Raw genomic sequence first — 12,545 nt, 5'->3', positions numbered from 1 at the left:
AACAGAAACACACACACACACACACACACACCTTGGAGTGATCATGGCTTGGAGAATGATCTATCAGGCAGCTCTGCCAGGACAGAGCCACCCAGCTGGGGCAGTCACAGTATGTGTGGTTTCACTGCTCCCCTCCTGTCTTCAGCCGGCTAATAAAAAAGGATTGATTGGCTGCACTGTGCCATCTCTTGGTTTTAAGTCCTAATTACCAAGCCCCGACCAATTATTATATAAAAACACTCAAACACACACATACACATGTCTACACTTGTACTAATGGCCAATCAGAGTGTGTATCAAGGAGTTTGATGCCACTATGTGCAGTTAAAAAAACTACCTGAAGCAGTTCTACCGACCTCTAATTGGATTGAACATGAACAATAAACACCTTATTTTCTTTCCCCCTCCATTTTGTTTAAACATACGGCATCCACGTTGTGCAATAAGAGAGAAAAAGGGGGTCAGCATTCTTTGTACATTTTATCTAATCAACACATTTAGTATCCAAGTTACATCACATACTGTACTACATCAACCATAAAATCCTCACAAAGACAGATCCATCTGTAAATTTGGCGCCGCATGTTAAATTCTTTGACTGACGTCTTTCACTAAATGTCTTGTTCTTGAACACGGTATCATCACAGGTTTAAACAGTTTAGTTAGCCCCAGAGTTTTTCTTTAGAGCAGAGTAAAAGTATTGAGTGACCATATGAGTTTCAATTAAAATACAATTTGACCCACAAATCAAATTTAGGATAAGCCTGATATTTGGTTCTAACAAGAGAAACTACAGGGAATTACATTTTAATAGCCTGCAGCCATTTTAGTTTTTTCCTTTTTGCCTTTTTTTTCTAGTTTTTATTATTATTATTATTATTATTATTATTATTATTATTATTAGGCGTGCCTTATAGTTATACTGCGTTTCATTTTCACAAGAGGGCTTCACAGTGAATTTGTTTTTTTTTGTTGTAAAAAGTGCACAAACAGACACTGAAATAAGAAACAGACCTATCTGGAGTATACACTTATAAACGTAGACATCCACATACGCAAACACCTTCCAAGTGTTAAGGCATCAGAGGTGAAGTTTTCATGAAAAAGAGAAAACGCAGATTTTCACACAGCCAGAATAAGAGTCATCTAAATTAAACACACACACACACACACACACACTGTACAAAGGCTCAAAGACTCAAATGAGCTCAATACAAAAAGTGTGGCTTATATACACATAAATACAACATTTACAAGAAGATGAGATTTGACTTCAGGTAATCATTTCCAGCCAGGAGTGAAAAAAAATAGTGATGATACTGTGAGTTATAGTGAACTATTCACATTGTGTATGAGCAAAAGTATACATAAACAAACAAAAGTATACACAAACAAACAAAAGTATACATAAACAAACAAAAAAGAAGTTGTAAAACAGAAACAATACCAGTTTTCACATTAATTGTCTTCTGTGGGAATGTCTAGAAAGAGCATGAGGTACTAGCATAGCTTGACACCCAGCTTCCGGTTTCTCTTGACCATCATATGGATGACCACTATGACACACACACACACACACACACACACACACACAGCTCAAATGTGCAGAACAAACTGAAAAAAGTGTGCCTGAAAAAAAATAAATAAAGAAAATACCACTGCAACCCCTAAACCTATGAGACTAATTTTATAGTCCGTAAACACGTCATCCCTTTATGCTGTGAAGCCCCATTGCTCTTAGTCCACACACGACGTGACAGTGGAGTTTCAAGGGGCTGTCTGTTATACACACACACAAGTAGTGTAAACAAATACAATGCATTCCTACATTTCCTTCTTCCTCATTCATTGGCTGGGTGTGTGGAGCTGGCAGTGCTGTTTGGTGATCTGTGATCTGGCTCCAGTCTTACTGGCCAATAAGGTCAGGACAGACATCACCGACACCGACTGGCTCACAAAGTTATCTTGCCCGTCCCAATGTTGCAAGAGAAAACCGTTTCCTAACGATCAGAACACAGCAGGGCTAGCTCCCTTGCTAGGCCGTGTGCACAGTACCATATACAGTATGTTCCTACTCTAGCAAAGCCGGCATGTAAGTGTCAGGCTCACTGGGTAATGGCTTTGTAAATGGCTTGCTATGGTGACATTCAGTCAGTAACATTAACGTTAGATTAGCTCATTTTTGTCAGCTGGAGGACAACTGAACATTAACGAGTTAGTAAATTATTTTCAGCCAGTGGTCCGTAACAGCAACAGGACCCCAGGTGACTAGAAGGGGACTTCCATGTTAACGTGCAACACACCAACTGGTGTTCTCTGAGGTGTGAGGGTGTCCTAAGCAACTTCCGCTCAGATGGGAGCATGTACATTAAGATAAAAAAAAGGCTGGTTGGTAAGTAGAAAGCATCACACAGAAAAAAATGAATGAAAGCATTCCTGATGGCAATGTCATTTAAAAGCAAGCTTAAAAAGCACCCAAAAGCTAAAATACATTACGCCCTCGCCACTGCATGGAATAGTATTGAAATGGTTGTGCAGTTGGACAAGACTTCTAGAGACTACAACAGCCGTCACAAACCACCCTGGTTTGATGAGATGGGCTCACTGACATCACCTTGAACCTACATGTGTAAAATCTTTGTCAAAATGAGGGAATTCAGTGTAGTCTGTTTAGCCTGCAGAACGTAGATATCGTACAACTTCTAACAAGTACCCTTCTCCGAAAAGTATTTTTTTCCCAACTCTACATATGAGTATTGATGAGTTGCATATGCACGAGCATGCCCACCCTCTGCCCACCCTCTGCCCCCAGCCCCCAGCCCCCAAATGGTAGTGGTGTGCACTGCCAACTGCAAGTATCCTAACAAAGCAGAGGAAGTGGGCAAAGGGTGAAGCAGGAGAGGAAAGCAGGAAAGCAGGAAACAACAACAACAACAACAACAACAACAACAACAACAACAACAACAAGCTGGCACTGAAAACACTTCAGGATTTCAAACAAAGATAGAGAGACAAATGAAGGAAAGACAGAGAGAAAAGATAGAGGTCAAGCAAAGATGGTACAACTACCATATATCTGTGCAAAAAAAATTAAAAAAAAGATAAAATGAAAAAAAGAACAAAAGTAAACAAAAATTAAATGGTGAGTCTGTCACAAAGGAAAGCCTGTGAAGTAAGTTTGTCTTCACAGAGCCTCGATTCCACTCATTCATCCAGTCCATCTTCTTCCGTGGAGAGAAGTGGAGTGTCATGAGACGTGGGGCACCAGTGTCCTATATGGATCCTCCATCCTTGGTGAACTGCTGTCCCAGGGTCCCTTTTCCTCCTGGTACGGACGGAGCCAAACTGAGCCGGCGCTCTGCTCTGCCTATCCCTCACCAGTCCTCCGCCATCCGTTCGGCTTCTCTCCATCACTGAGGCGCATTCCACTTCCAACAGGTATTTGGGTGTATTCATGTCAAAAGTCTCTAAGTCTGTAAAATGTAAAAGTGTGTGTGTGTCTAAGTTTGTGTGTGATGGTTGTCTCTTTAGAGAGTCTTCTGGTGGCCGTTGGCGTTGGACAGCTTGGCAGACTCGGGGTCGGTGGGGCTGTATGACAGGTTGAGTTTATCCAAGCCTGCGGAGTGGGAGATAAGGGAGGGAGGGAGGGAGGGAGAGAGAGAGGGGGGAGAGAGAGAGCTGATTTTAGCCGGTCAGCACCACAGACAGCAACAGTATCGTGCCTGACATTTCTCAACACACACACACTCTCACTCAGACACATAAACAGAATGATTTCAAACACCGTGGCCTGTCCTTTCTCCTCTTTCTCTCATCTTCTTCCCTCGGAGATGCTGTATTTACTGATGCCCTGCTCCATCTAAGCAACACACAAAAGCGTGTACACACACACACACACACACCCCTGCCTCCCCATCACCAACTCTGCTGGGTGTTTGGGTCAGGCTGTAGCTCTTTTCCAGAGTCTGGTGTCAGAGGGAGATGTGACTCAGCCTCTCGCTCCCCTTCGCCTGCCAGCCAACACACACACACACACACACACACACACACACACACACACGGTCTGACATGCTCACACACACATAAATGCACTTACACAAGCACACACATAAATGCTCGTGCAGACACTGTCTCACACACACACACACACACAATTGCCAGGGTTAATTACTATTGCCCCTCAATGACCTGACAGGCTCACAGACAGACCGTGTGTGTGTGTGTAGAATGTTTGAGACTCTGTAGAGGACAGAGACTAAAAGAGATGCAGCTTCTGCATCTGCATACCTGAGAAATGCCAACTCAATCACAGAGTAAGGTGTGGCATTTAGATATCCATACAGAGTAAGGTGTGGCATTTAGACATCCACAAGAATAGGCTTGCGTTTATATGTGCATGCTTAAAAGAGCAACTGAAATAGCAAATGTTTTACTTTCTATATCTTTATCTTCTATTTTCTACCTGAAGTGGTCAGGAGCCTGGCACAGACAACTATTACAGCAGTGAGAGCGGTTTGGCTTAGAGCTTTCAGTTACTATGGCGATATCCTCAGATGGTACCTAAAGCTTTGAGCAGCTCCTCCCGGATGGCGGAGGTGAACTTGCGCACCAGGCACAGGGTCGTCACAACGGCGAACAACAGGTTGTAGGACAGGACGATGTAGAAGTTTCCCAGCCAGTTAAATCGCCCAAAATCGCCCAGCAGGTCGAAGCGGGTTATTCCTGTAGAGAAGGGGGAGAAGGAAGTGACCCAACAGTGACCATGGGGTGTTGGGGGCGCGTGCTGCATCAAGAGACACAATCACACAAACAAGCACAGAAGACGCACAGTAAATCGGACGGACAGCATCAAAGGCAGGATAGATAGATAGATAGATAGATAGATAGATAGATAGATAGATACTTTATTGATCCCCAAGGGGAAATTCAAGAATTCAGTCTACTGGTGCTGGAGCTGACAAATTCTCTCCAAGCCGTAGGTCGTGTTCCCACAGCCATTTTATTTGTCCAGTCTAGCACACGCAGAACGCTGTGCAAACAGACTCCCAGGCAGGCAGGGCCGATGTTTGGGTGCGAGTCACCCTGCCGACTCGTTCCGCTTTATCTCTTGGCACCTTTTGCGGCGGATTAGCGGCATCACCTCCACGGACAGCGATGAATGATGGATGGAGTGGCGTGGCCCAGCTAGCGTGCAACACCCGGAGAGCACACACACGCACAAGGCCCAAACAATGCCGATCAAAAACACACACACACACACACACACGAGACACTTCAATGTGCGTGTACCACACCTCTCACTGTGCATTTCAAAGAGGCTTCCAACCGTGGGATTAAAAAAATAAAAACATTAACTGTAAGGGATCTCTCTCTGACTCGCAAACAAGACAAAACACAAGAATACATTTTTTTCAATACACTGCAAAACACAAGGATATGTCTTATTCTACACATTTTCTCCTGTGCTTTTAAAAGCACGAGGCTAATTTACTGATTGGTTAAGAGCACAGGGTCAGTTACGGGCACACTATTCCACCAGGAGGATAAATGAATTGGGATTCTGCACCAAACCCACGGCACACCTCAGAAGTCGGGGGCACAGTAACAAGTATGACGTATTTGTTTTGTTGTTTGTTTGTTTTTTTTTTTTTTTTTTTTTTAGGAGGAGCTGCTTCCGTAACCATTGCCCGGCGATTAGATTAGCTGATCGATTCCCGTCCGGATAAAAGATGCCTCTGCAGCAGCTGTAAGCAGTTGGCACGCGAAGCAACAGGGGGCCTTTAGCAAAATTGCCTGAAAACAACAGAAAAGGGAGAGGGAGGGGGTGAGAGAGAGAGAGAGAGAGAGAGGGAGAGAGAGAGAGAGGGAGGAGTGTAAGGAGAAAGAAGAGAAGAGGGCTGAAGGCGATGGTGAGATCACCTGGAAGGACAAGCCAGTTCAATGGGTTTCTGATGTAGAACGTTTGGATCGCAATGTCAACTTTCCTTCCCTGCTTTCTTTCACTTTTGGCACCGAGGCAAAAGGTTTGGGCATTTTAAACAGTGCTTTTAGAGAGATAGATATTAAAGAGAGGGAGGGAAGGAAGGAGGGAGAAAGGGATAGAGGGAGAGGGAGAGAATCAGAGCTCCCTCCTTTACAGACAGAATGAGGAGCCGGGAGGTGAGGTAATCAGCCCATCATAATGCTTACAGAAAAAAATGCTGCACAGCAGACATAGGGAGAGTAAAGAGAAGGAGAGAGAGAGAGTGAAGAGAGAGAAGGAGAGAGAGAAGGAAAGAGAAGGAAGAGAGAGAGAAGGAGAGAGAGTGAAGAGAGAGAGAAGAGAGAGAAGAGAAAGAGAGAGAGAAGGAGAGAGAGAGTGAAGAGAGAGAGAGAGGAGTTCTGTCCAGCAGCAGATCGATACTGTTTGTGGGCTGCTGTCAGTGGACAGCACTGGTGTGAGGAGGACCTGCTCTTTGTCTTAATGTCTGCCGTCTACTCTGTCTCCCTGTCAACCAGACAGAGAGAGATGATCCACCAGCCGGACACACACACACACACACACACACACACACACACACACAAAGCTATTGCCGACGCATGGCATAACCACCCTCCATCTCACACTGTCATTCAGGCAGAGATATGAGGACGCAATTAGATCTCATTTGCCGCTGTTATAAGTCATGTGTTTCATGTACAAGGCAGTGAGTGAGTGTGTGTGTGTGTGTGTGTGCGTGTGTGTGCTCGTGAGCATTTGTCTCCTGTTCTTCCCCCGCTGTAGAACTCCTGCAGTCCTGCACTGTGCATTTTAGGACACTGCAGATAAAAAAGTTGCATCAAACTTTCTCCCCAGGGGATTCTGAACAGAAGCGAGGGGGAGAGTCAGGAGGAGAATGTGTGTGTGTGTGTGTGTGTGTGTGTGTGTGTGTGTGTGTGTGTGTGTGTGTGTGTGTGTGTGTGTGTGTGTGTGTGTGTGTCTTTGTGTAAGTCTCACGTCTATATCCTCCATTAGACATTGCTGCATACTGAAATAGCCCCAGTCTGGCAGTGATGTGCCAACGTTCTATAACCCCCACAGCCTTTACGTCAAATCTGTTGACAGAATCCTGTAGTCTACATCACTACTCTACTCCCCTGTCATATGGCCAAGGTTTTTTTTTTTTTTTTTCGTTTTGGGAGGACCTTGAATAAAAATGGGAGCTAATCGGAAGCTACCAAAGGATAGCGATCCAACCTTCCCACCATTTTCGTGTCATTCTATATTATAGTATTGAGGGTTGAAAAAACTACATAACTATAATTATAAACACATAAATCTGTGCAATGGAATATAAGTCCAGATATTGTGGGCAAAGTAGCAAATATTCAAAAACTTGATTGTGCAACATCTGCATGCTTTCTGGGTTTGCCTTTGTGTGGCTATATTACCATGATTCCATGTGATTGTGATGCCAATTGGGCAGGGATAGAAGGTTGCATGGGGTTAATAAAGGAGCAAAAACTGACTTATTTAGTTAAATAGTGTCAAAGTATAGTATAGGGTGCAATTGTTTTGGTTTGAATATTGTGTATTTTATCACATACGATAGAAAGTGATACGGCCTTGTATACAATGTATTCTAGTTCACAATAGTTTGTCATAGCTTGTACGGTAGTTAAGCACTACCCTAGTTGAACTTGAAATAAGCACTGATCAAATGCTACAGCACAGGAAGGGCAGACAGAGAGGCCGGTGCGTCATTTCTCAGACAATCTCTACAATCTCTACAATCTGTATTGTGCAAGTCAAGTCAGTGTTTTCCTGGGAATTCTCTGTAATGAAGTTTCTTTACTTAACTGAGATCATCTCATCTCTGCACTTCCAGTCTCCGTCAGATATTTAAGCATTTAGCATACCATTTTCCAGTTTGTTGTAAGTGATTATTTTGCACATCAGTGAGTGATACTACTGTAGCCTAGCAATTTATGTCTTGATATTGGGGGTTCATAGACGTTAGTCTAGGGTGCAATTGTTTTGGTTTGAATATTGTGTATTTGATCACATACAATACAAAGTGATACGGCCTTGTATATAATGTATTCTAGTTAACAATAGTTTGTCATAGCTTGTACGGTAGTTAAGCACTAAGCATATTGGGGGTTCATAGACATTAGTGGCGTGCACCATCAAGAAGCCTCAATTTACTCCACCATAGGCTGCTACAGTGCGGTATGCCTGTCAACAATATTATCACAAAAACTATGGGTACAATTTTCACAAAACTTGGTGGAAAGGTGTAGCACAGGCTCAGAGAAACCTATGAATTTTTGAAACAGATCCGATTCAAAGGGAACTTCAAAGTATTTTCTATATAGTAGCCTATTTTTTCACAATGATAGCGTAAGTGAAACCTGGTGGAGAGACGTCCACTCTCCGATTGCCCTTTTAGTTTAAATGATGAATTTGTGCGTAGTACTGGCGTCATTCATTTTTTTTAACATGTCTTACAACACAAATAATGCATTCATAGTCTAGTGAAGTCAGAAACAAGCTTGTCTAGGCCTCATAGGTTGTGGTTGGAGGTTGCGGACTGGCCTACCCCCACTGCTAAGAAGAAAAAAAACACGAGACCTTGCATTAAACACAAAATCAAAACTAAATGAGGCAATTGCTCCATGCTTTAACACTAGCTTCACTCGTTACGTTACGTTACGTTTATATAGCGCTTCACAGGGAACTAAACTCCTCACTCCAGTGGAGCGCACTGATAGTGGCGAGATGGGAACCGTTTGCAGTCCAGGTTGCACAGGCTGCTTTGCTCACCACGCTCATATTGAGAACCAAGAGAGAATGCCTGACAAAGCACTACTGTGTCTACCCATCTACAGCCATTTTCCGAGAGCATTTTAATGTTGGTGATGGTGTTCTGCTTGATTTTATGCTAAATGAAATCTGTCAAGGAAAGGCTTGAGGCAATCCCTTTTTTTGCTGAAATTCCTCTGTTGTGACATGTTCAATCTTTGAGCAAAAAGGTTGAGTTGCAAAAAAAAAAAGGTACAGTTTACCTTTCCCATCACACTTTCAACACACAGCCCCCCCTCTCCTCACCCCCACTTCTACCTCTCCACAGCCCCCCTCTCCTCACCCCCACTTCTACCTCTCCACAGGCCTCCTCTCTCTTTCTTTCCACTCTCTCCTCCACTCTTTCTCAATTGGTTCCATGCATCTATTCTTTCTTGCATTCAATGCCACAAAGCAGAACCTGTTGATATTTTGTAAAGCTTGGAATGAGTCACTGTACTCAACCACACACACACACACACACACACACCACGGTGTTATTTGAACAGCTGTGTCTGTGCTAGGTGTGTTTATTACTGGCATTGCAGTCACACTGGCCTTCCATTCTTCTCCCAAATCTCTATGGCAAAGAGAAGAGGAATTTCACTCGTTAACCTTAAGGGGGAGGGGGGGGCAGGGGGAGCAGAATTCCCATGGTCAGTGGTCATCTCTCAGAGACCCCCCTCACCACTTCTATGGTACCCACTCTCTCAGACTATCTCCCTTTCACACACATGCACACACGCACCGCACACACACACACACACACACACCAAAGAGATGAGCTCCCTTCATCCAAAATGACAACTGAAAGATAAACCCAGCGTGTGGATGTGTGTTTAACACGCACACATACACACCCCACACACACATACACCCCCCACACACACACATACACACACGCACACACAAAGAATGACTCACTTCCACTGTAGCAAACCTGTATTTTAAAGTCAACCGAGCATGTTATCCAGCTAACCACCCACTTTGATTTGACAAGAGCATTAGCACGAATGCGTAGACACACGCACACCGGCACGGCAGCGCAACACTGACTCCCCAAACCCACGGCGATGGGAGACGACAGCGATGAAGGCACCTTATGTAAATCACATGTCCAGCCAAAAGATTTCCCTCCACGATAAACCAATGGAACAGACGGAAGAGAAAGGACATGGTCACTGTGGATGGCTGAGCGCCAGCTACCGCCGGCAGAACTGAAGCTGGAGCAGGCGGACCACAACGGGAGCCAAACCAACTCCCCAAAACGGCACAACTAAAACTGAGAGGCTGAATCGGGCCTGTGCCTTAATGGGCTTCTGCGAAAAAACGACAAGAAAAGAAAAAGGCCTGGCCCGACAACTCTCTTTACAGAAAGTCAAAAGTCTACAAAAGCCTTGAGTCCTGTGTGAGTCATGTCCTAATCCTCTTCCTTCTCCAACTCTCTCCCTCCTCACTGATGTCCAGTGTTTCACCACAGGCATACAAGTGATCAGTCAAAAGAACTGCATTAGGACTAAGCATTTTCCTTAAGGAGGAGTGAACTAAGTAAACCCTCACCCATAACTATGGAAATAGGGCACCCTACTAATAGCCTAGATGAAGCAAGAGAGACACTACTCTACTCGCTGCTGCCAGGTTTCACAGGGTAGGGTCACTTACCCAGGGTTCTGGACATCACAGGGAGTGCGGAGCTCAGGACCAGGATGGACACACAGCAGCCGATGATCTGCAGGAGAGAGGAGTAAGACTCACATGATCACTCATCATTACTGGCCACTCACGACCAGAGGTTACTTGGGGTCAAACAAAGATTCTTTCACTGCTATACACAGGGTTGACCTACTAGGTTGAGTTTTGCTGAGCATGTGGCTGTGTAGTGGTAGATCGAGGGTTAACTACAACTATTTAGATTTCGCTTTTAGATTATATGTTCCCTGTAGCTGGAGCTGCCCAAGTTTGATTTATTGATAACACTGCAAAAACCTCCAGACTGGTTCAAGGCACCAGTGATTCATTCGTTTGCCTGAACTGGAATAGCATAGAGTAGGTAAACATGGCCTATGGTACCTGCTGCTTGAAAACAAAGTCATTTGCTTATTTCTTTAAACACAATCAATCATAACTATGAATTGAGAAAGGCGAGACCGCAGAATGTGCGCACTTGCATGTTTGCTTGCACCACACACACACACACACAAAACTTAACAGTGCACGTGGATTGTAGAGATTGTGCAATTAGTGCTCCTGAAGTTGCTCATTACTAGGTTCTTTCATAGCATTGTCACAGCCAGACCAGGCCAACTCATTAACAACTGAATGCAGGCCTCCAATGGACACTCTCCCTTTCTCTCTCTCTCTCTCTCACTCACACACACACACACACACACACACACACACACACATTCTTTTTATCAGTCACTTTCCCTTTTTCTCTCAACAAATAAACAAACATTGGCACCATCAAGTGAAACGCTCACAGACGTCTTGACTGAAGAGGAGCACAAGTCCAATGGAAAGGAAGGAAGGAGGAATGGGGTTAAAAAAGGGTGGATGTGAGGGGAGAAGGGAGGCCTAACAACCACAAGCAATGAAGCCCCTGTGAGACCAAGAGTGAGAATCACGCCATTAAAAAAGAGAGAGAGAGAGAGATTAGAAAAATGGAAATGGTCTCTCTGGAAATGCAGCAAGGCAAAACCACAAAACAGAAAATGACAGTGGCAGGCCAAAAAGATCAATGAAAGGAGTGTGTGTGTGAATGTGTGTGAGTTTGAGTGTGTGTGAGAGAGAGAGAGAGAGAGAGAAAGAAAACAAACAAATAACAGCTGTATATTCGAGAACCTTGTCCATCTGCTGTGCAAGCCCTTACCGTGGTCATGGTGGTGTCGTCCTTGCGAGGCGTGAGGCCCTTGAAGATGCGGAGGCTGTAAAACCCCACCACAGAGGACACCAGCAGGTAGCTGAGCGAGCAAGAGTGAAGGAGGTAACACACACACACACACACACGAGTGAAGGAGGTAACACACACACACACACACACAAGAGTGAAAGAGGTAACACACACACACACACACACACACACACACACACACACACACACACGAGTGATAGAGGTAACACACACACACACACAAGAGTGAAGGAGGTAACACACACACACACACACACACACGAGTGAAGGAGGTAACACACACACACACACGAGTGAAGGAGGTAACACACACACACACACACACACACACACACACACACACACACAAACACACACACGCACACACACACGCACACACACACATACACGCGTGCATACACACAGCCCCCAGTTTAACTCCACAACAGATAGCATGTCAAAGTCCCACACAATCAGTGTTCAGATAGGAAGGATACAACATTAAGATGATTTCCACCACGGCCTGCACAACTCCAAACGTAGACAAAGAGGCATTCCCAATCCCACGGTCCTGAGGAGAGAGAGAGAGAGAGAGAGAGAGAGAGAGAGAGAGTAGTTTTAAAAAAAAAAGGGATTACAACATAAGGAGCATAAATTCTACCGGTCTCGCTCCCGGGGAAATCTGGGGGGTAAAAAGCCCATCACAGATATCCTCAGTTGGCCACCTCTCTGGCCAGCCCAGGCTGAACTGAACGTGGCCCTGCACTGACAGGTCTGAACACAAATTACTAATTGCAGGGATCCAGAGTGCCCACAGATACACGGCTTCTTCCCAGCATCCTTCAGCTCGTT

The 12,545-nt window shown here is 44.7% G+C and overlaps 1 protein-coding gene across 1 annotated transcript in view; it reads right to left on the bottom strand.

Annotated features, from left to right (window-relative positions):
- Positions 1 to 2,827: 2,827 nt before the first annotated feature.
- Positions 2,828 to 12,545, bottom strand: part of lmbr1 (limb development membrane protein 1) — a 45,854-nt gene continuing 36,136 nt past the window's right edge. Inside the window, exons 13-17 of the mRNA XM_048266778.1 lie at positions 12,191 to 12,264; positions 11,673 to 11,763; positions 10,466 to 10,532; positions 4,561 to 4,722; positions 2,828 to 3,616 (exon numbers count right to left, since the gene is read on the bottom strand). Coding sequence (XP_048122735.1) covers positions 3,528 to 3,616; positions 4,561 to 4,722; positions 10,466 to 10,532; positions 11,673 to 11,763; positions 12,191 to 12,264 — 483 coding nt within the window. The 3' untranslated portion in view covers positions 2,828 to 3,527. The remainder of the gene's footprint in view (positions 3,617 to 4,560; positions 4,723 to 10,465; positions 10,533 to 11,672; positions 11,764 to 12,190; positions 12,265 to 12,545) is intronic.

This window comes from Alosa alosa, chromosome 16 (assembly GCF_017589495.1).
Source record: "Alosa alosa isolate M-15738 ecotype Scorff River chromosome 16, AALO_Geno_1.1, whole genome shotgun sequence".
In the NCBI taxonomy this organism is placed as follows: domain Eukaryota; kingdom Metazoa; phylum Chordata; class Actinopteri; order Clupeiformes; family Clupeidae; genus Alosa; species Alosa alosa.
This window is presented reverse-complemented; position numbering and strand designations above follow the sequence as displayed.